Source organism: Dasypus novemcinctus, chromosome 18, assembly GCF_030445035.2.
Source record: "Dasypus novemcinctus isolate mDasNov1 chromosome 18, mDasNov1.1.hap2, whole genome shotgun sequence".
Classification (NCBI taxonomy): domain Eukaryota; kingdom Metazoa; phylum Chordata; class Mammalia; order Cingulata; family Dasypodidae; genus Dasypus; species Dasypus novemcinctus.
This window is the reverse complement of record NC_080690.1, coordinates 64,199,058-64,222,854: the sequence shown is the minus strand read 5'-3', so window position 1 is coordinate 64,222,854 and position 23,797 is coordinate 64,199,058. Positions and strand designations below refer to the sequence as shown.

At 39.3% G+C, this 23,797-nt stretch overlaps 1 protein-coding gene across 6 annotated transcripts in view; it reads right to left on the bottom strand.

Moving 5' to 3' along the window:
* Positions 1 to 1,874: 1,874 nt before the first annotated feature.
* Positions 1,875 to 23,797, bottom strand: part of LOC101431279 (zinc finger protein 45) — a 107,709-nt gene continuing 85,786 nt past the window's right edge. For all 6 annotated transcript variants that reach the window (XM_058280354.2, XM_071209307.1, XM_071209306.1 and 3 more), the window contains 2 exons: positions 23,141 to 23,236; positions 1,875 to 5,133 (listed from right to left, as the gene is read on the bottom strand). In XM_058280354.2, coding sequence (XP_058136337.1) covers positions 3,338 to 5,133; positions 23,141 to 23,236 — 1,892 coding nt within the window. In that variant the 3' untranslated portion in view covers positions 1,875 to 3,337. The remainder of the gene's footprint in view (positions 5,134 to 23,140; positions 23,237 to 23,797) is intronic.

Genomic DNA, 23,797 nt, shown 5'->3' with positions numbered 1-23,797 from the left:
CTCATTTTAATGCTACAGTTGTCCAACTTGCTCACATTTCTCAAGTTAAATATTACTTCCATCACAGAAGGACCCTTCAGGGCCATAATCTCTGTGCCTAAATCAACCGCATCCCCATGCCACTAGCCCTAGCCCAAACCCCACCTACCCAATGTGACCTTTGCACACTGTCACCTTATTGGTGTTGTGGCCAATGAAGAGATATATCAAGGGGTGGACTACCCTTTGCTCACTGTCAGATTGATTTTATTGGGCCACTGCCCCAATCTGCCAGCACAAATTGCTTTGCTCCCACAATATTTGATACTCAGATGGGCCTACTCTTTAGTTTACCTTTCCCAGTTTTCTACTGCCACTATCACCATTATAGGGCTCACCAAAATGAGTTCATTTTGGACAACCAGCTATCATTGACTCAGATCAAGGTACACTGCTCATTCAGTTCTGGCATGAACCTTATAAGACATCATTTGGAACTTCCATTTGTCCTATCATCCACAGATAGTAGGCTTGATAGAGAAGTAATGGCTTATTGAAGGACACCTCTAAAATTACAAAATGCAAAATGGTTTCCCAAATTAGCTTTTTAAGATTTTTTATTTCCCTTCCCTGCCCCACCCCTCCCCACGTTGTCTGCTCTCTGTGTCCATTCACTGTGCATTCCTCTGCGTCCGCTTTGCATTATCCAGAGGCACTGGGAAACCACATCTCTTTTTTTGTTGCGTCATCTTGCCACGTCAACTGTGTGCAGTGCCACTCCTGGGCAGGCTGTGCTTTTTTCATGCAGGGTGGCTGTCCTTGTGGGGCACACTCCTTGTGCATGGGGCTCCCCTATGCAGGGGCGCCCCTGCATGGCACGGCACTCCTTGTGCACCACAGCACTGCGCATGGGCCAGCTTATACCACATGGGCCAGGAGGCCCTGGGGATCAAACCCTGGACCCTCCATATGGTACACAGAGAGAGGCTCTATCAGTTGAGCCATGTCTGCTTCCCAAATTGGCCTTTCTTTTTGCCCATCTTGGTCAACCTGAAATTTCAACCTTTAGGTCCTAAAAGACACCTGGCCAAAAGGCAAGCAGAGCCCCGTCTCCCTGTTATGGTCTCTTTCCCACTTAGTAACTCCTCCCCACTCTGCTATCCATTTCAAACCCTGTGTATAATCTGTGCATACTGGCATTCAGATTTACAGCAGATAATAGAATAAAACCCATTGAAAATTGGGGTCATTAACCCCAAACAGGCTATTCAACATGCTATAAAAAAGCTCTCTGCCAAAGCCCAGTGTCCTTCCCCAATATGACAGTTTTAAAGGCTGGCTAAGCAGAAGTCCCTTTTTGGAGGAAACAGAAGTCTTGGCACCTCGTCCCATACCTGCAATTATATGGATCTTCCAACAAGAATTCCAACAAGAAAGGAATTAGTTCTTAAATTAGTTCCCAGCATCAACATTCTTAAATAGGATGCCAACTCTGGCTTTAACCCATTACAGCAATACTGAATGGGAGACTACTACAAGATAGGGATTATCAATGCCCATGCTTCTCACCATAATAAACATGCATCCCAGCATGCTGCGGCCTACACACCAAAGACCTGACTATGTCATTGTGGAGTGTTCTGGTTCTACTTGGCCTGACCATGCCTCATGTGGCTCATGGCCTGGGTCTTACAGTGAACATATTTGAAATGCTAAAATCGAAACCCTGACAACCAAGTGCTAGTGAAGGAACTGGAATGCTCATACTGATGGGAATGCAAAACTGTACAGCCACTTTAGAAAAGTTTGTGTTTCTCTTAAAGTTAGACATACTCTTACCATACAATTCAACAATACCACTCCAAGACAAAAGAAAACTTGTGTTCAGACACAGATGTATATGCAAATGTTTATAGTTGCTTTCTTCTTAAATACCCCCCAAACTGGAAACCCATGCCTTTCAGGTGGATAAACAAATTGTGGTACAAAATAATAATATTCAGCAACAAAAAGGAGTAACTACTGATACATACAAAAAGACAGATAAATCTTGGAAGCATTAAGCTAAGTGAAAAAAGTCAGACTCGAAAGACTATATACTTTTAAGATTACATTTATATGACATTCTTGAAAAATGGCAAATTATGTTAGCTGAGGTCTGGTGATAAGGAAAGCAGCTGACCACAAAGAAACAAAGTAACAGGGGAGGGGGATGCTGAAACTGGTAATATGTCTCCACTGTGGTAGTGGTTAAATGACAGTAGCATTTTCTAAAACTCAGAATGATACACCTAAAAGAGTATGTTTTACTGTATATAAATTAATTATCCCTTAATTTTAAAAATGTATCAGTTTCTAGGATTTTCATAGATGTCTTTTATCTCATTGAAGAATTTTACATTATGAATAAATGCTGAATTTTGTCAAATGCTTTCTCTGTATCTATTCAGATTATTTTTCTTCTCAAAGGAATCCACATACAAAACAGCACATACTGAACCCATAATGAAGTTCAAGAGCAGGCCTAGCTAATCTATGGTTATAGAAATCATAATACTTGTTGCCATTGGAGATAAGATTGACTGGAAATTTGCACAAATTAACTTTCTGGTATAATAGAAATATATATCAGTGAAGATTATATATATTTGTCAAAATTCCTGACACTGTAAACTTGAGATTTGTGCATGTTACTGCATGCAAATTATATGTCAATAAAGTACTGTTCGCATACAAAAATGCTAGTCACAATCCACTTAACTGATTTTCTGGACCCACTAACAAGTTGCAACCTGCAGTTTGATAAACAAGTACACAGGACCTGCAGGTTTGGGAAAGTTAGTCCATCTATCTAACTTAAATGCTTTCCAAACGTTGCAGAATTTTTTTGAGTACAATTTTATAGAAATATTTAGAGATGAATTTATAAAATTTTCAAATATGAATGTTCTCCATTTTACTTAATTAACAATTCATGAAAACCAAAAACATTAGGCACTGAAAAGGCAGAATAGATTTGGCAGTCCATAAAGTCCTCAACAAAGTCCCTATCCTCTGTGGAGCTGATAATCTAGTGGAATAGTCCGATTTTGGCATTTCCATCTCTGTACTTTTTCTTAACTCTCAGCAGACTCATCCTTCATAAAGCCTTTCTTCTGTGTAGTATTTGCTAAGTGTCAAGGCTCTGAAGCCCTACATCTCCATTCTCACAAGGCTTCTCTGCTATGTGGTCTCCTGACTGTTATAATATGTTGGCTCCGACTGAAATACTGATCCTTGTATGAAACAAATGTTTCCTCTGACAACTCTGGTAACTGTTACATTTCAGCATTCACTTAAAGGATTAAAACATACAATTTTATAGCTCTTCTTTCCTGTATGAATTCTCTGATGAAGTAAAGTCCTTATCACTCTCTTCATCAGCATGGACTCGCTGATGAACTATAAGACTTGAACTCCAACTGAAGCCTTTCCCACATTCCTCACATTTGTATGGTTTTTCTCCAGTGTGGACTCTCTGATGGGCTTGAAGATATGAACTCCAACTGAAGACCTTCCCACACTCCTCACATTTATATGGCTTCTCTCCAGTGTGAACCCTCTGATGGGCTTGAAGGTATGATCTCTGTCTGAAGCGCTTACCACACACATCACATCGGTATGGTTTCTCTCCAGTGTGGACTCCACGATGAGCCAGAAAATTGGAGGCCCGGCAGAAGCCTTTCCCACACTCCTCACACTGATATGGCTTCTCTCCAGTATGGCATCTCTGATGGGCTTGAAGCTGTGAACCTACACTGAAACCCTTCCCACACTCTGCACACTGATATGGTTTCTCTCCAGTGTGGACTCTCTGATGGACTTGAAGACTTGAAAACTGGCTGAAGGACTTCCCACACTTCTCACATTTATAGGGTTTCTCTCCTGTGTGGATTCTACAATGAACATTAAGATCTGAACTACGACTGAAACCCTTCCCACATGTACCACATTTGTATGGTTTTTCCCCAGTGTGGCCTCTTTGATGGGCCAGAAGATTTGAGGCCTGACTGAAGCCCTTACCACATTCCTCACATTTATAGGGTTTTTCTCCTGTATGGACTCTAAAATGAATGTTAAAGTCTGAGCTACGACTGAAGCCCTTACCACATGCATCACATTGATAAGGTTTCTCTCCACTGTGGCCTCTCTGATGGTCCAAAAGATTTGAGGCCCGAGAGAAGCCCTTCCCACACTCCTCACATTTGTATGGTTTCTCTCCAGTGTGGCTTATCTGATGGGCTTGAAGATGTGAACCTACACTGAAGCCCCTCCCACACTCCTCACATTTATAGGGTTTCTCTCCTGTGTGAATTCTAAAATGAATGTTAAGGTGTGAGCTGTAACTAAAGCCCTTACCACATGTATCACATTTGTATGGTTTCTCTCCAGTGTGGATTCGCTGATGAGCCTGTAGTCGTGAACGCCAACTGAAGGCCTTCCCACACTCTTCACATTTATAAGGTTTTTTTCCAGTGTGTACTCTTTGATGGACTTGAAGATATGCATTCTGACTGAAGCCCACTCCACATTCCTTACATTTATAGGGTTTCTCTACTGTGTGGACTACTAGATGGGCTTGATAATGTGTGTTCTTCCTGACATTTTTCCCACATGCCTCATATTGGTCTGGATTGTCTCTAGTGGCTCTCTGATGATGGTGAAGATATAACCTTTGACTGACACCCTTACACAAGGAATCATATTTGTATGATTTCTCTCTACTGTGGACTCTCTGATGGGCCTGAAGGCTTGCAAACCGACGGAAGGCATTATCACATTTTTCACACTTATAGGGCTTCTCTCCCGCATGAGAACTCCGAATGAAGTCTTTTCCACACTCATCCTCTTTGTAGGATTCTTCTCTAATGTGGACTCTCTGATGAACTTGCAGACGTGAACTCTGATTAAAGCCTTTACCAAACTCCTTTTCTTTATAGGGTTTCTGTTTTTGCAACTGAGAACTAGTTCCTTTAGTATTTATCATGGGATCTTGACAACCTGTTAATTCCCTTGAAACTTGTTGCCAGATTTGTGAGCAGAAAAGTTCTTCATGTAACAAGTAACTTAATCCTACTTCTGGAAGAGTCTCCATCTTATTTAAATTCTTGCCTCCTAAAAGGATAAAGAGAATTCAGATGAGGCAAGAGAATGCGTTGTACAGAGACTTTAAGTTTTTTTTATCATGTATCAAGCTATCTAATTTACATGCCTCCAGAAATCAAGAAGAGGTCCACTAGATTCCCATCCACTAAGCATTTATGAGACCCATTTAGAATCATACTAAGTTTCATAAGTGAGCTACAATGGTAAAATATGGGGTCTGCAGAGCAAGAAAAATACTTCCTACAAAATCTTTGCAAAGAAGAAACTGCACCTAAAAGGCTCCTCTTATTTTGTTGCAAGTAGGACAATTGAAATCACACAGTCAGAAGAACAGATAGAGAAAATAGAAAAAAATTGAGCAGTGTCTCAGGGATCTGAGTGAAAGCATGAAGCACACAAACGTAAGACCATAGTTGTCCCAGAAGGAGAAGAGAAGGAGTAGAAAGAATATTTGAGGAAATAATGACTGAAAACTTCCTGACTCTCATGAAAGACATAATTATACATATCCAAGAAGTACAAACACACTCCAAACAGAATAAATCTATTCTAAGACACGCACTAATTCAGAATTCAAATGCCAAAGAAAAAGAATTCTCAAACCAGCAAGAGAAAAGCAATTTGTCATATACAAGGGATCCTCAAGAAGACTAAGTGCTGATTTCTCATTAGAAACCATGGAGGAGAAAAGGCAGGGTATGATATATTTAAGGAACTGATAGAGAAAAATTGCCAGCCAAATATTCTTTATCTAGCAAAACTGTTTTTCAAAAATATGGGAGAGTTTAAAGTATTCACAGATAAACAGAAACTGAGAGAGTTCATCAACAAGAGACCAGGAAGCAGACTTGGCCCAATGGATAGGGCATCCATCTACCACATGGGAGGTTCAGGGATCAAACCCCAGGCCTCCTTGACCCGTGTGAAGCTGGCCCACGTGCAGTGCTGATTCGCACAAGGAGTGCCATGCCACGCAGGGGTGTCCCCCGTGTAGGGGAGCCCCACGCGCAAGGAGTGCGCCCAGTAAGGAGAGGTGCCCAGCACGAAAGTGCAGCCTGCCCAGGAATGGCGCCGCACACAGAGAGAGCTGATGCAGCTGGTTGTGACGCAACAAAAAGAGACACAGATTCCCGTGCCGCTGACAACAGAAGCGGACAAAAGAAGAACCCGCAGCAAATGGACACAGAGAACAGACAACTGGGGCAGGGAGGAAGGGGAGAGAAATAAATAAAAATAAATTTTAAAAAAACATGAGACTGGCCCTATAAAAATTACTAGAGGGAAGCAGATGTGGCTCAAGTGATAAGGCTTCCACCTACCATAAGGGAGGACTGGGTAAGATCTCTGGGGCCTCCTGGTGAAAAAGAGAAAGCGTGCCTGCATGGCAAGCCAGTGCCCACGTGAAAAGCCAAGTACCTGCATGAGCGCCTGTGTGATGAGCCAGTGCCCACACGAGTGCTGATGTGGTGAGCCAAGTGTCCGCATGAGTGCCTGTGTGGCAAGCCAAGTATTGACATGGTGACCCAGTGCCTGTGTGGTGAGCCAAGTGCCTGTGTGAGTGCCCACGTGGTGAGTGAGGTGTCCGCATGGTGAGTCACACAAGAAAGATGATGATACAACAAAAGAGAGACGAAGAGGAGAATCAAGGTGAAGCACAGCAGACACCAGGAACTGAGGTGGCGCAATTGACAGGGAACCTCTCTCCTTATTAGAGGTTGCCAGGATTGAATCCGGGTGAATCCTAGAGGAGAAAGACAAGAAGAGAAGACAAAGAGAGAGAAATAGATGCAGAAGATCACGCAGTGGATGGACACAGCAAAAACAGCAGGGCAGGGAGGGGGTGGGGGAGAAAAAATATATTATCTTTAAAAAAGATACTAAAGGGAGTTGTGCAGGTTGAAAGGTAAAGACAGGAGAGAGTGGCTTGGAGTTGTATGAAGAAATGAAGATCAGCAGTAATGCTAACTAAAAGGGTAAATGCAAAACCCAATAGTACTGTATCCTCAAAATACAATTCTACTCTTTAATTCATGTAAAAATCAGAATACAACTGAACAAGAAAAAGGCATATTTAATAATGCACATGCAAAGTATAAAGTGGTAAAGTGGGAACAAAACAACATACAAGGGGAAACGGGGATATGAAAGCAGAAAACATGTATGCTACTGAAGCTAAGTTGTTATCTTTTCAAACTGGTAGGTTACAGATGTAGGTAACAACAAAAAAAGTATTTAAAAAATATACAGAAACAGAAATGAAAAAGCAGTTAGTCAGATACTGTAGGGAGCCCTGCAAAGCAGGCTCCAAGCTCACAGGAAGAATGTGCTGAACAAAATATGCTGAGTATGAATAAGGAAATTGTGTTATCTAAGAGCTAATGAACAGAAAAGTAACTTTTGTATTTGTAGTGACCTAGAAATGCAAACTTCCCATGAGAACCGCTGCATGTGCTGTTTCTACGTATGATATAAAATAAAGTGCATGATCAAGCCAAGGACCTGAGGCAGCTACGAGTTCTTCACAGTCTACCTGGCCCCTGCTATTTTGTGTCTTTCATTTCTTCAGCCTTGCACCGCTCCCTCCTCAGAAACCTGTTCAGCTGCGCAGGTCGCAGCAAGTGGTGCCTGAACAGGGACCTGAGGCACAGGGGAAGGAGTGCACTCATTTCACGGAGACTGGATCACACAAGGAGTGCACTCATTTTACGACGTCGTACACACAGGAGCAGCACAGGAGCAACACGGAATCAACACAGGTGACAAGGTCCTATTCCAGGGAGGTTGTTGGCTGCAGCGAAACCGGTAAGGGGGAACAGACGCGCCAGATGTAAAGCATGGGGAATCACAATTCTTCTCGGTGCAAACTGTATGTTCAGATGTTGAAGGCACTGTTGTCTGACCGAGGTTCCAAGGTCACCAAACAACAGCTAGAAGAGTTTTTTATTTTGTCCAGCAAACTTGTCCTTTGTTTCCGGAGGAAGGTACTGTAAATGAGGATACTTGGGAAAAGGTGGGTCAGAGATTAAGAGATCACTATACTGCTGAAGGCCTGAGTAATATTCCAGTAACTACTTTTACTTTGTGGGCCTTAATCCGTGATTCACTAGATCTGGTTCGTGAAAGTGAAAGGCGCTGCTGTTCCTCTTTCGGCTTCTCTGGCCACAACAATGCATGGTTATGAAACTTTATTGAAACAGCCTTCTGCCCCTCCAGGAGACCTAGGTAGTGATAAAAAGGGTGAGGAAGACAACTGCAAGTCTTCCCCTGCCACTATTCAATGGCAGCTATCACAGTTGTCTTTAAAGATCAACAAGTGTTGCAGAAAACTGCAACTGTAGGTCAACAGTGCCTTCTCCCTAATGTGGGTTGTCCTTCCCTAGTGTCTCCTGTAGCTGTGGCCCCCTGTTCTATCTCCTTTACAAGCCAGTCTCTGGTCCGCCCGGGTGGAGGACGAGGATATTTCTGAATTTACTCTTTTTCCTGTCATAGAACACCCTGAGCCCAACAATCCTGGCCATCCTATATGTCTGCATGAACCCATTCCTTTTAAATTGTTAAAAGAATTGAAATCTGCTTGTAGTACCTATGGGCCCACTGCCCCGTTCACTTTATCCTTGGTAGAACTGGTAGGTCAAGATCCTCTTTGTCCCAAAGATTGGGTGGTTTTGGCTAAAGCTTGCTTGATGGGGGGCAACTATTTGTTATGGAAGAGTAATTGGTTTGAAGAGAATAGTGCCCAAGCAGAGCAAAATCATACTCATAATATTATTATTACCATAGACATGCTCACTGGCACCAGAGCTTATGAACCTTTACAGTAGCAATTGTATGGATTACAGGCAGAAGTGCTAAACAGGGCCCTTGTTAGTGAAATAATGCTTGTAAGAAAACTCTGTTGAAGTGTTGACTAGGATAAGGAAAATATTCTGGCAGCAACTGTGCAAACCCCCTGCTACCTACATGATAATGCGGCTGTGGGCTACTGGAGACTCATAAAATTAAGCCACTGGGAGAGGAGAAAAACATGGCAACACTGGTGTTCTGTTTTGTTTCCGTGCTGATTCTGAGTGGGCCTATTTAACCAAAATAATAAAATTAGTACAAAATTTTTATCAAGGTGTTAAAAGGAATTTTCGGTTTTGAATCAATAGCTTACTCCTGAACTTCAAGTCTCAGTGTAGTCTTAAAGAATAGTAATCCAAAAAAAAAAATGTGTCTTAACTGTCTAAACTGCTAAATAAAAAACTTAACTACATTTATGTGGTTCAAATTACCTTATCTGGTTCCTGATTACTAATAAAAGTGTTTCCAAGAACAAGCTTGCACGGTACAGGCAACATGAATTCCAGAAGAAATCTTAAAAGCAATAAAATCTAAGATGTGAAATGATGGAGAACTTAAAAACAGCAATACCAGAAAAGTAAGAATTATGGGTCAAATTACAAACTTTATGTTTCTATTGGTTTGTTGTTTGTGTTTTGTGTTTGTCTGTCTGTTCAATGTCAGTGTATATTCTGATACTTCCGGATGGTAATATAAATTGATAAATACAAATTTCTATAAGAGCTCTATTCAAATGGTCAAAAATTAAATAAGCACTTGTATTAATACATAAGTTTAAATGTTAATAAGATCTCTACAATGATAAAAATTTTAAGTCTTGATTAATGAAATTACTATAAGTCTCTTCATAAAAATTGTTCCTGCCTAAATTGAAATGGTTTCTTTTTCTTCACAGGATAAAATGAAAAATAGAAAGCTTATATAAATATTTAAAAAGGTAAAAAGTTTGTGGGGATGCTGACTGAAATTTAATAAGTTTGTTCAAAAAGGTGTTTTGTCCTAAAATAAGATAGCTGGTTTTCATAAAACCAGATTGAACATATGCAGGACAGGACTTGAATGCATAAGGCAAGTTGTAAAAGGTATTATGGTAACTTTAAGTAAGGGAAAGTGTTCTGTGAAGGTAAAATTTTCTTAATATAATTATAGTTTATATGGTTATAAATAATTATAAGAAGTTTGTGAAAACATTGTTTAAATTAAAGTGTTTAAACGGTTAATTCCAAGAAGAAATTATTAAGCAAAAACTGAATTAATAATAACACAAAAGGTAATTTTACAACAGGAAAACATGTTGGCAGCCGGCTTCCCCTGCCAACTTGTTTCTAAAAGACTGTTTCTAGTATTGCATGCTACTAGGTATTTGATATAAAGAAAAGTTATATTTGCATATAACCAAATTGAATCATTATTTTGACAAGTTTCTTCAGTGCTAATGGTAATTGTATGTTGTAAGAAGTGTATTGGAGACAGTTTCCAAAATCATTTTGGTAACTTAGGTATATAGAGCATATAGAATATGTTTTTATTATTAAGGAAACAAAATAATTTTGTCCTAAAACAAAATGATTGGTTATTAAGAAAAAGTAAAATGTGGACAAAACCTGAATACAGAAAGTGCAAAAGGTTGGTGGAAAAGGAATTTTTATGGTTTAAGTTTAAGTTAAGTAAGATTTGATGGGTCTATAAAGTTTTAAAAGGTTTAGTATCGAGTAGTATACTGATACAAAGTTAAAATTTTGTTCTTTCCCAAAGTTTCTCAACTCATTAGTCTGTATTAGTAAAATTTTATGAAAAGTTTTTATCCTGGATAATCAGTACACAAAGAAAGTCTGTTTTATCAAAATAGCTTCTTCTGCTTTAACCTTATCATTTCCTTGGTGTTCTAAAAAGAAAAGATCTTATCCTTTTAAAGGAACATAATGTTCAAAACCTGCTTTCTCAAAATCAAATCCTGCAAAGTACCTTTTTATTTCAAACTATTTACAAAAGATTTGTTCTTTTACCTTGAAGAAAAATTAAAGTAATAAAACAGTTGAGTTCATTTAATGTATTATAAGTTGAATGGGAAGTGTTTAAAAGTGTTATAAAATTAAAAGGATTCTTTAACCTTCTACTAAAGTTGTATGAGTAAAAAGTTCATATGAATACTTGAGTGTATAAATTTACCAATATTTCAGCATAATATTAAACAAAAGTACAGTATGGTAAATTATGGTTTTAATTATTATTTAAAAAGTATGTGTCACAGAAACAATCTCTTATTGTAAATCTTTGTTCACAAGCCTCTCCAGTTACTTTTACCGGACCTGTGGTTGGCGCTGGGGTTTAGTGTATACTCAGGGGACCTGAATCTCTGGATAGTCCATGTGATAGCCAGGCCCTGAGCCTCAACAGACTTGCAACTCCTACCCTCTGGTTTATTGGACTTATCCCAGCCAGCTAACAGGGAGGTGAAGAAGGTCAACCACCACACCAGGAAGCCAAGAATGCCTACAACTGCAAGCAGGAGAATTGCATTCATCATCCAAGTGGAATCTAAGCTCCCTCTCGATACAGAGGTGGAGTTGACACAACCATCCCAGGGTCCCCAGGATGGAGGAACAGAGTATGGATTAGAGTGGACTTACTGATATTCTATTCTGCAACTACTGTGATTAGTAATGGAAGTAAATGTAGCACTGATATGGAGAAAGCCACAGTAGCTGCTGAGGGTAGGGAGTGGGAAGAAGAGACGTGATGTGGGGGCATTTTCAGGACTTGGAGTTGTCCTGGGTGGTACTGCAGGGACAGTTCCTGGACATTGTATGTCCTCCCATGGCCCACTGGGTGGACTGAGGGAGAGTGTAAACTATAATGTGGACCATTGGCCATATGGTACAGCAGTGCTCAGAGATGTATTCACCAAGTGCAATGAATGTCCCATGATGATGTTATGGGAGGAGTGGGGTGAGGGGGCTGGGAGGTATGTGGGGACCTCTTATATTTTCTTAATGTAACATTAAAAATAAAGACAAAAAAATAAAAATAAAAATAAAGTAACACCACTGCAGTATGCAGCAGTCCCAAATATTGCTTGTTTGTTGCAAGAAATTAATATCCAACTGCGTCATTATCACTTTGTTTTGAAGCTTGCTAAGACTTTCTTCAGTATTTCCTTAGGCAAGTCAAGCCAGCCCACATTCTCCTACCTATAGAAAAGCCAACAATGGGCTTCTGCAGTGCTTCCCCAAGGCTGTGTGCATAGCCCAACCATCTGTCCTGGCCTGACGGCAAAGAACCTGGCTGAAACCCTACTGATGACATTTCGTTAACCAGTTATCCTTTTTTTCAGAATTAAAAGAAACGTCAGAGACAATAACTGCCATCCCTATCCAGGGGTGGTTTGCAAATATTAAATGCAAGACAGAAACAAGGGACTGCTGTGAATCACCCCCTATGGGGGAGAGATCTGTGGAAGAACCTCTGGGACACCTGCCAGCAGTGACAGGTAACTGTCTGTCATGTCCCTGTCCACTCCTCTGACATCCCTTTTAGGACTGTTGAAGGCAGATGCCTTCATGAAGATCCAGAGCCCTACCAGTAAAACCTGAGAAAAAGCAAAGTGGCTCCACCAGAAAGGTGAACATTGCGAGTACCAAATTTTGTGGTGCCTAGCCTAGCACACCCAGCTGCCTGTTACTCACCAAAAGCTCACAGACATCCCCCATAAGTTCCTTCATGCTCACTCCAATGACTGTGACATTAGATCCCTCCTGCTCCTGGGAGGGATAAGCCCTCAGATGCATGCTACAAACCCTCCAGGGAGTAATCGGTACTTTCCGAAAACAAAAAGGGGGAAATGTGGAGATATGGCCGGAGGTTAAAATACTTCAATGAGACCTGTGGCTATTGGTAGCTGCCATGCCTCATATTAACTTCGCAAACCATGGAACTGCAAACTTGCAGTTTGTGTCTGCCTAAAGACTTCAGGTCTGTGTGCCCTTCCCTTATGCTATTGTAGCAGGAACTGTTAACATTACAAAGGTGGAAATGTACATTATTTGCATCATAATTAACTGAGTTACCACTGCTAATTGGGATAATGATTTTTTGATAGTTCATCAGCCTACTTTTATTATGCTTCCTGCACACTTAGCACCCCCTGGTATAGTGACACTGGAGAGATAGTGCTGCAAATAACTGAACAACAATTAGCCCCCCAGTGCCCTCAAGCCTAGGTTTAATTGTGGCCGGCATTATTACACTTAGCACATCATTGCATCCTCCCTTACTGCCAGACTGGCACTTTCTCAAAGTGTTCAAACCAAACATTTTGTCAATTCTTTAGCACAAAATACTTCTTTGGCCCTTCAGGACCAAGAGCAAATTGATCACCAATTGGAACAAAAATAAAATGCTTTAGAGGAAACTGTAATCTCCTTGGGTAATCAACTAGATGCTTTACAGTATCGGATGCACGTACAGTGCCATTTTCAACATGCTTTTGTTTGTTTTACCCCCATATTATTCAATAATATAAATTGGAATTGGACTGCTGTCCATCTCCATTTACAAGGAGTTTGGAATCACGAAAATATTAGTATAGATTTATGGAAACTACATGAGGAGATTCTGGCCCAATCAGCTCATCTCGCTACCTTAAATCTTGAAGCTATTGCTAACAGCCTGTTAAACAGTTTACAAAATTTTGCCCCTTGGGACCTTCTCTGTCACAACTTTTGGTATGTGTTAGTCCTGGCCTGTCTTTTGTTACTTCTCTGGTGCCTATTGCCCATAATCTGTGCACAGTTGCAACAGCAGATACACCACATACAAACAGAAAACACTCAGTTACGTCTGACTCAAAAAGCTTTATAGCATGATAGGATACGAACAGCCCCATAGAAAAAGAGCTGGCTGGTAGTCAATGACGGGTAAGAGCCCCAGAGGGGGCCAACCTAAGACAGACACAGTCATAGCTGGCAGCCTTTTTCTTATCAAAAAGAAAAGGGGGAGATGTGGTGAGCCCTGCAAAGCAGGCTCCAAGGTTCACAGGAAGAATGTGAACAAAATAGGCTGAGTATGGATAAGGAAACTGTGTTACCTGAGGGCTAATGAATAGAAGAGTAACTTTTCTATTTGTCGTGACCTAGAAATGCAAACTTCCTGTGAGAACCTCTGAATGTGCTATTTCTACTTATGATACAAAATAATGTGCGTGATCAAGCCAAGGACCTGAGGCAGCTGCAAGCTCTTCACGGTCCACCTGGCCCCCACTATTTTGTGTCTTTCATTTCTTCAGCCCCACATCCCTTCCTCCTCAGGAATCTGTTCAGCTGCATGGGTCGCAGCAAGATACATATCAAAAGATCAACTATACAGAAAAGGAGGTTGCAGTAAAGGAAAAGAGAGACAAAAAAAGATATGACATATAACAACCAAAACACAAAATGGCTGAAATAAATATTGCCATTATAGCAATAACACAGTGAATGTTAATGGATTAAATTCGCCAATCAAAAGACACAGGTTGGCAGAATGGATTTTAAAAACATGATCAAACTATATATGTTGTTTACAGAGACTGTCCTTGAACCCAAAGACACAAACAGCTTGAAAATGAAAGGATGGAAAAATATATTCCATGTAAATATTAACCAAAAAAGAACTGGAATAGCTATACTTCAATTAGACAAAATAGACTTTAAGTCAAAAGCTGTTATAAGAGACAAAGGACACTATGTATTAATAAAAAGGGCAATCCACCAAGAAAAAGAAATTACAATCATAAATATTTATGCACCTAACCACAGTGCTCCAGAAGGCATGAGGCAAAACTGAAGGGAGAAATAGACACCTCTACAGTAATAGTTGCAGACTTCAATATACCACTTTCATCAACAGATAGAACATCGATACAGAAGACCAAAAAGAAAACAGAGAGCTTAAATAATATGATAAATGAACTAGACCTAACACAAATAGAGAACACTGTATCCCTAAACAGGAGAATATATTCTTCTCAAGTGCACATGGATTATTCTTCAGGATAGACCAAATGGTGGGTCACAAACAAGTCTCAATAAATTTAGAAAGATTGAAGTCATACAACGCATCTTCTTTGACCATCATGAAATGAAGCTGGAAGTCAGTACCTGGGAGAGAACTGGAGAATCCACATATATATGGATGTTAAATAATACTCTCATAAACAGTGGATCAAAGAAGAAATTGCAGGGGAAATCAGTAAATATCTTAAGACCAATGAAAACAATAACAGAATATATCAAAACTTATGGGATACAGTGAAGGGAGTGCTGAGAGGGAAATTTATAGCCCTAAATATTTACATTATAAGAGAAGAGTGAACTAAAATCAAAGGCCTAACTGCATACCTGAAGGAACTAGAAAAAAGAACAGTAAACTAACTTCAAAGTAAGCAGAAGAAAAGAAATAACAAAGATTAGAGCAGAAATAAATGAAATTGGGAATAAAAAAACAATAGAATTAACAAAACCAAAAGGTGATTCTTTGAAAAGATCAATAGAATTGACAAACCCTTAGCTAGACTGACAAATTAAAAAAGAGGAGACAAATAAATAGAATCATAAATGAGAGGGGAGACATTACTACTGAATCCACAGAAATAAAAAGGATGATAAGAGGATATACTATGAACAACAGCATGCCAACAAATTAGATAACCTAGATGAAATGGACAAATTCCTCGAAACACACAAATAACCTACAATGACTCTACAAGAAATAGAAGACCTCAACTGACCAATTACAAGCAGAGAGAGTGAATCAGTAGTCAAAACTTCCCAAAAAAGAAAAGGTCAGAACAGATGGCTTCATAGATGAATTTTCCCAATCCTTCCAAGAATTTTTTTTAAAGATTTATTTATTTATTTCTCTCCCCTTCCCCCCTGCCCCAGTTGTCTGTTCTCTGTGTCTATTTGCTGCGTGTTCTTCTTTGTCTGCTTCTGTTGTTGTCAGCGGCACGGGAATCTGTGTTTCTTTTTGTTGCGTCATCTTGTGTCAGCTCTCCGTGCGTGCGGCGCCATCCTCGGGTAGGCTGAACTTTCTTTTGCACTGGGCGGCTCCTGTTACAGGGCACACTCCTTGCACATGGTGCTCCCCTACACGGGGACACCCCTGCGTGGCATGGCACTCCTTGCACACATCAGCACTGCGCGTGGGCCAGCTCCACATGGGTCAAGGAGGCCCGGGATTTGAACCGCGGACCTCCCATGTGGTAGACGGACGCCCTAACCACTGGGCCAAGTCCGCCGCCTCTATTGGCTTTTATAAAGGGCATTTATTTAGGGTAAAAGCTAAGAGTTACAAGGCTCTAAAGAGTCCAACTCAAGGTTGCCTCATGTTGAAGCAAGATGGTACATGATATCTGTGAGGGTTCAACTTTCTTTCCTATTAAGGCTCCATGGAAGGAAGGAAGGAAGGAAGGGAGGGAGGGAGGGAGGGAGGAAATCTTAAAAGTTCTAGCCTGAGTAATTAGGCAAGAAAAAGAAACTAAAGGCATCCAAATTAGAAGTACAACTTTCACTCTTTGCAGTTGACAAGATCCTATACATAGAAAGTCCCCAAAAATTGACAACAAAACAAATTTAGCAAAGTAGCAGGGTACAAGATCGACACACAAAAATCAGTAGTATTTCTATACACTAGTAATGAGTAAGCTTAGGAGGAAATCTAGGAAAAAATTCCATTTACAATAGCAACTAAAATAATCAAATAATTAAGGAATAAATTTAACAAGGATATAAAGGACTTGTATGCAGAAAACTACAAATCATTGCTAAAAGAAATCAAAGAAGACTTCAATAAATGGAAGGACATTCCATGTTCATAGATTGGAAGACTAAATATTATTACAACGTCAATTCTACCCAAAATGATTTACAGATTCAATGCAATCACAATAAAAATTCCCACAGCCTATTTTTCAGAAATTCAAAAGCCAATTATCAAATTTATTTGGAAGGGTAGGGGCCCTGAATAGATAAAACCTTCTTGAAAGTGAAGAACCAAGTTGGAAGACTCACACTTCCTGACTTTAAAGTATATTACAAAGAGATGGTGATCAAAATAGCATGGTAGTAGGACAGGATAGATATACTGATCAATGGAATTGAATTGAGAATTCAGAAATAGACCATCACATCTATGGTAAATTGATTAAAAAATTTTTTCTTAATTAGAGAAGTTGTCAGTTTACAGAAAACTATAAAAATACAGCATCCCCATCCCTCCCTTCCCTATTGTTAACACTTTACATTAGTGGATACCTTTGTTACAACTGATGAAAGAATATTAAAATTGTACTATTAACTCTAGTCCATAGTTTATATTAGGGTAATATTTTTCGCCATATACCACCCTATTATTAACCTTGCATTAGTGTGGTACATTTGTTAAAATTCATTAAAGAACATTTTTATAAATAACTCAAAATGGCTCAAAGATCTTAACATAAAAGCCAGGGCTATAAAACTCCTAGAAGAAAATGTAACGAATCATCTTCAGGATCTTGTGTTAGGCAATGGCTTCTTACACTTTACACCCAAAGCACAAGCAAGAAAAGGAAAAATAGATCAATGGCACCTCCTCAAAATTAAAACTTCTGTGCATCACTAGATGCTGCTCTCCTGCCCTGGCTGAGGGGACAGGCTGAGCTCCCATAGCTTCACCTGCAATTTCTGCCCCAACATGCAAAATATCAGCAGCAAGGTCTATTAATGTGAAGAATGGATGCCACTTAATGGGCTGCAAATGTTGTGCTATAATCACCTTCCACCATTACCAAAGCTTTTTATCAACCAAGATATAGACTATAGTTAGTAGTAATACTTTGAAGATGCTCTTTCACAATTTGCAACAAATGTTTTACAGTGTTGCAAGGTATTGGTGGTGGGGTGATGTACAGGAGCCCTGTTTATGCATGTTTGTTTTCTAAGTTCACAACTTGCACACTTACACTTGTTTATGTATGTCCAAGTATGAATATTTCCATAAAATTTTTTAAAGAAAAAATGGAACCTTGAAATGGCTCCATTGATAAAGTGAAAAACAAAACAAAATATCCCAATTTAAAAATGGATAAAGGGCTTGAATAGACCTCAACATGATAAAGGGCATATAAGAAAACTGCAAATCAAAACCACAAGATTTAAGAGACATATCTTCCAGCTGTTCATATGCTGGTTGAGCCCTGAATCTCACAGCAGAGTTGCAAAACCTACTCTCCAGGTCATTGGACTCATCCAGGACAACAAATGAAAGGACAATGGTGAACAATGCCCATCCCAAAACAGAGAGAGTATCTACAACTGCAAGCAAGACAGGTCCATCCACCTGCCTCATGGGATCTAAACCCAATCAGAAAAAAAGTGGGCATCACATCAAAATTGAGGAATGAACAAACATAAGGGAGGAATCCAACTATGGACTAAAATACTTATGATTATTCTAGCAATGGAAGAACTTCTGTCATTGATAGAAAGGTAGTGGCTACCAGAAGTTCTGAGGGGAGGGAGAGGGAAGAATAGGTGTAACATGGGGGCATTTTTGGGACATTGGAATTATCCTGCATGACACTACAATGATGGATACAGATCATTATGCATTTTGCCAAACCTATAAAATTGTGTGAGGCAAATGTAAACTAGAATGTAAACTATAATCCGCACTTAGCAGCAATGCTTCAAAATGTGTTCAACAATTGTAAAAAGTGTACCACACTAATGAAAGATGTTGTTAAGGTGGTAAAGTGTGGGAGGGGGAGAGGGTGGGTTATATGGGAATTCCCCATATTTTTGATGTAACATTTATGTAACTAAAACTTCTTTAAAAATGAAAAAAAGAAAAAAAGTCACAATGAGATATCATTTCCTACCCACTAGAATGGCTGCTATTAAATAAAAAACCATCCTCTTGGAGGGGATGTGGAAAAATAAGAACACTCATTCATTGGTGATGGATTGTAAAATGGTGCAGCTGCTGTGGAATTCAGTTTGGCAGTTTCTCTGGAAGCTAAGTATAGAATTACCATCTGACCTTTAGTTTCTCAGGAGGCTAAGTATAGAATTACCACTGCTACTAGATATATACTCCAAAGAAATGAAAGCAGGGACTTGAACAGATATTTGCACATCACTGTTCATAGTGGCATTATTTACAGTTGACAAAAGATGCAAGCAACCCAAGTGTCCATCAACCAATGAATGGATAAACAAAATGTAGTATATACATACAGTGGAATATTATTCAGCTGTAAAAAGTTCTGATGCATGTGACAACATAGAAGAACCTTGAGGACATTATGCTAAGTGAATTAGGCCAGACACAAAAGGACAAATAGTATATGGACTCCTAATATGAATTTAATACAAAGAATAAACACATAAAGTTTAAACCTAGAGTACAGGTTACTAGGAGATAGGATGAGGGCTGAGAAGGGGGACTGAGGCTTCATGTATGAGAATTTTTAATTAGCTTGACTGTAAAAGCGTGGAAATGTATAGTGTTGATGGTAACACATTATAGTGAGTATAACTAACATACCTGGTTTATAAATGAAACTATGGCTGAAAGGGATAGTTTAGGGATGTAAATGTCAGTTGAAAGAAGGCTAGAGGGAAGTGGATTTGGTTCAACTGATACAGCATCTGCCTACCACATGAGAGATCCAGGGTTCAAACCCAGGACGGACCTCCTGACTTGTGCGGTGAGCTGGCCCATGTGCAGTGTTGATGCGCCCAAGGAGTGCTGTGCCACACAGGGGTGTCCCCCGCATAGGGGAGTCCCATGTGCAAAGAGTGCGCCCTGTAAGGAGAGCCACCCTGTGCAAAAAAAAAAAACACAGCCTGCCCAGGAGTGGCACTGCATACACGGAGAGCTGACACAGCAAGGTGACACAACAAAAAGAGACACAGATTCCAGGTGCTGCTGACAAGAATCCAAGAGGACACAGAAGAACACACAATGAATGGACACAGAGAGCAGACAACGGTGGGGAGGGGAGGGAAAGGGGAGAGAAATAAATAAATAACTAAAACAAATTTTTAAAAAAAGAGAATAACTAGGGAATGAATTATATAATGAACCCAGTGGTGGGTGAGGGTTATGATTAACAGTACAAATACAAGAATATTCTTCTATCAACTAGAACAAATGTACATCACTATTACAAGGTGGTAAGAATATGGTGATGAATGGGAAAGATACAATTAATGTAGCTTATGTCTATAGTTAACAGCAATATTGTAATATTTTTGCATCAATGTCATAGAAGGTAGTATATCAATTCTTAGTGTCAATATAGAGGGGTATGGGATTTTCTCTTTTGGACTAAGGGAAACATTCAAAAATTTACTGAGGCGATGACTGCACAACTGTGATAAAGGTGAGAGCCACTGAGTGTACACTTTGGATGGATTGTACAAGGCATGGGACTGAATAACACAGTGAACCATGTGGTGATGATGAACTGTAGTCAACAATACAAGTGTAAGAGTGTTCTCTCATGAACAATAACAAATGTAAAATACTAATACATGCTGTTAATAATAAGGAGGTATATGGAAAAAAATATACCTAATGTAAGTATGGATCACAGCTGATAATATTTTGGTGTATGTATGAGTGATATATTTCAATAACTTAAAAAAAAAAAAAAAGAATCACTTAGGAGGAAACACAAAAACAAAAACAAAACCCATGTAAGGCCTGAAAGTAGCCATGAGGCTTATGGATTGACTACTTCTGAAGTTTTTGTACCTTCCCTTTATATGTGTAGGTTTTTTTTCCTTTTTCAAGTAGGAATGATATTTAGAGGCTTGGTAATAATGCTGACTCTGAAAGCAGACTTCAAAATTGATGGATGTAGATAAATTGCCCTATATGGGCCACAGGATTATTTTTCAAACTGAAGGCTAAGACTCAGGAGTGTAAATAAATTTAGTGGCTTATGATAAGAATTAAGAGAATAGAATATTAGAGGTGCTTTGTAATTAGGTAAAAGTAGCTCTGCATGAAATGTGGGCTAAAGCTACCCACACATGCACACACATGCATACACATACATGAAGTTGTAATGTTTATGATATAAAATGTATTTCTTATTGTAACTTCTGCTCAAAGAAGTTGAAAGTCACTGTCCTAAATGATTAAGAAAGTTATCAATTCCTTAATCAAACAATTGTTTAATTGGAAAGTTACACCGTAATGATGGAAACTTCAAGAAAATAATAGATGCATAGATGTGTTCCACTAATTTCACGCAGAGTTTGTAGTTTCTGTATATATTTCACAAGTTTTTACTTTTAAATATGATTTTTTTTGTCTTCCTGAGAATGTATCAGCTTGGAAGGGACAATCTCCTGATTTCTACCAGGGTCTAATTTCACTAATTGAAAATATTGAGGTCAGTCACATCGAGCTGTGAATGGCTTCAAGGGCGCCTTAGGAGTCAGCACCATGGCAGAAGACACGAACACAAAAACTGAGAACTAACGAACTACCCCTTTTGACAGCTGCTTCCCCAACCACATCCAGACCAGGAACTGTTAGCAGAACTACCTGAACTTCTATCACCATGAGAAGGCAATGACTGTCAAAGGGGGTGATGTCTCCATGTGTGAATGGTACCGGTGTGTTATAAGTCCCTCTCCCCATATTCTGGATGTCAGCCTGGGACAATGTCAGGGCAGAAGACACATTTCTTGAGCAGATCTGAACTGGCCCAATCTACTTCTCCCTCATCCTCCATCCTTCTCCCAGGGTAGAGAAGGGGATTCTCGGTACATGGCAACTCCTATCCTGGGATCCTGAAGGATGACTTAACTAATATAAAACTTATTAGAAAAGGGAAAAAAGGACAGAGACTTAGGTCTTCATTAGAATGAAGAAAACATTACCTAAAATCTATCTTCTTTAACATTTGCCTGCTTACTGGTTCATTTCGTAGAAAATTAAAGCATGGCCATAAACACCATAAATTTAAATAGGAATGACTAAAAAGATAGGTAACATTCTTTTTTGGAAGAGATGAATGGATGCCATGAGGAAATCTTTGAAGGAAAACACTAACTTGAAATCTAATTATTTTCTGAGAATTTCTTTCCCGGTAGAAAAGTGTAAATATTTTCTCTTACAGAAGAAATATCTGAAAAGTGGCTATTAGAATCTTCATTCTACAAAGCAGTTCTTCCTCAATCAAATATGATTCACTACTAAAGACTACAGGAAAGCCTCAAGAGGAAAATGATACTTGATGTGTTGAAATGGCAAAGCTAAATAAAGCTTTCATTAGATGCAGGTTAATGGAGAGATAAATATTCAAAAGCACTTAATAAATTAGAATTAGAGTAGACATTCATGAGGGGAAAAAAACACAAAAAAGCAATTCCTTCATCACACATTCTTTTAAATATCTCTGTAACCATCAACTAATTTGTTCATTCAACAAACAGTTACTATACACATCCCCTCTGCCAGGTCTGTTCCATTTAATGAGGAACTAGCAATAAAATAATAGAATTTCTTCTTTCTTGAGATCACATTCCAGTGGGAATGAGATAAACAGTAAACAAAAATATACTGTAAGTGGTGATCAGTGCTTAGATGCAAAATAAGACAGAAAAAGGAAAAGCAAAGTGAAGGAAGAGGAAGATTTTATAAACACAGCAGGAATGGAAGGCCCTTCTTGTGATGATATATCTAAGAGAACAAATGAGGTATGGGAGGGGCCAAGAGGATCACAGAGTGAAAGAACATTCCAGAGAAATGAGAAAAAGTAGAAGGTGATGAGGCAGAAGCATCCTTGGCATAGCAAAGAGGCAAGTTCAGATGGCACAGGCAAGCAAGGGGAAAGTGTATGTATACAGAGGGCTGAAGGAAAAGGGAGGAGCAAACCCTGTGGGACACAATAAACTACTTTAGGTATCCTGGATTTTACTCTGCGTCAAAAAAGAAGCTACTGGAGGTTTTAAACAGAGGACTGACATAAACTGACTAACTTTTCAAAGGATCATTTCAAGTGGAGAATCAATTGTAAAAGAACAAGGTATAAGAATGAGAGCAGTACAGAGTGCTGTGGTAACCCCACAACCAGCACCATAACCGTGAAGGTGAAAAGAAGCAGGCAGATGCACAGTTGCAAGACTCTCACCTGAACAACTATCTTTTTGGGTTGCTGTCTTCATTAAGCAAAACTTTTCTTCTCTCTCTAACTGAGGGGTTACATCTAGTATGACAGATTGACGACCTGTTAAAAGGCAAAGCAAAAGTTACAAAACACTGTGGCTCCCACTATGTCATCTTCTGGACATCAAAATTAGTGTATTCCAAACTTTTAATCATGAACCACTGTCGGAAATACATTTATGCAAAGACCCAGGACATGCAGACATAAATATGAATTACTGGGAAGAAAAAAATTTCTATTTTATCACATTTCTCCACTGTCTCTCATGCTATTCTTGGCAATAAGTCATAGTTTTTCTACAATGTGTAGTTATGGCCAAGAGCTCTGATATTTTCTATTCTATTTTATTTCATTAAAAAATGCCAGTACAAATTTGCTAAATATGTTTCATGACCCACTAATTAGGGCCAAACACAATCTGTGGAAGGACAAACAACATACAGCAGTTATGATTTCCATTTGCAGTTCATTTACAAATCACAAACTTTAGCCAGGGGAGAAAGACTAGAAAAATGCCACCTATGTATCTCACACTGATTAGAAAACTGGAAACCAGTCCTGCACATCTAAGGACACACAGACACTGCCCGCTGCAGAGCATGTTAGTTAGTGGGCACCTGT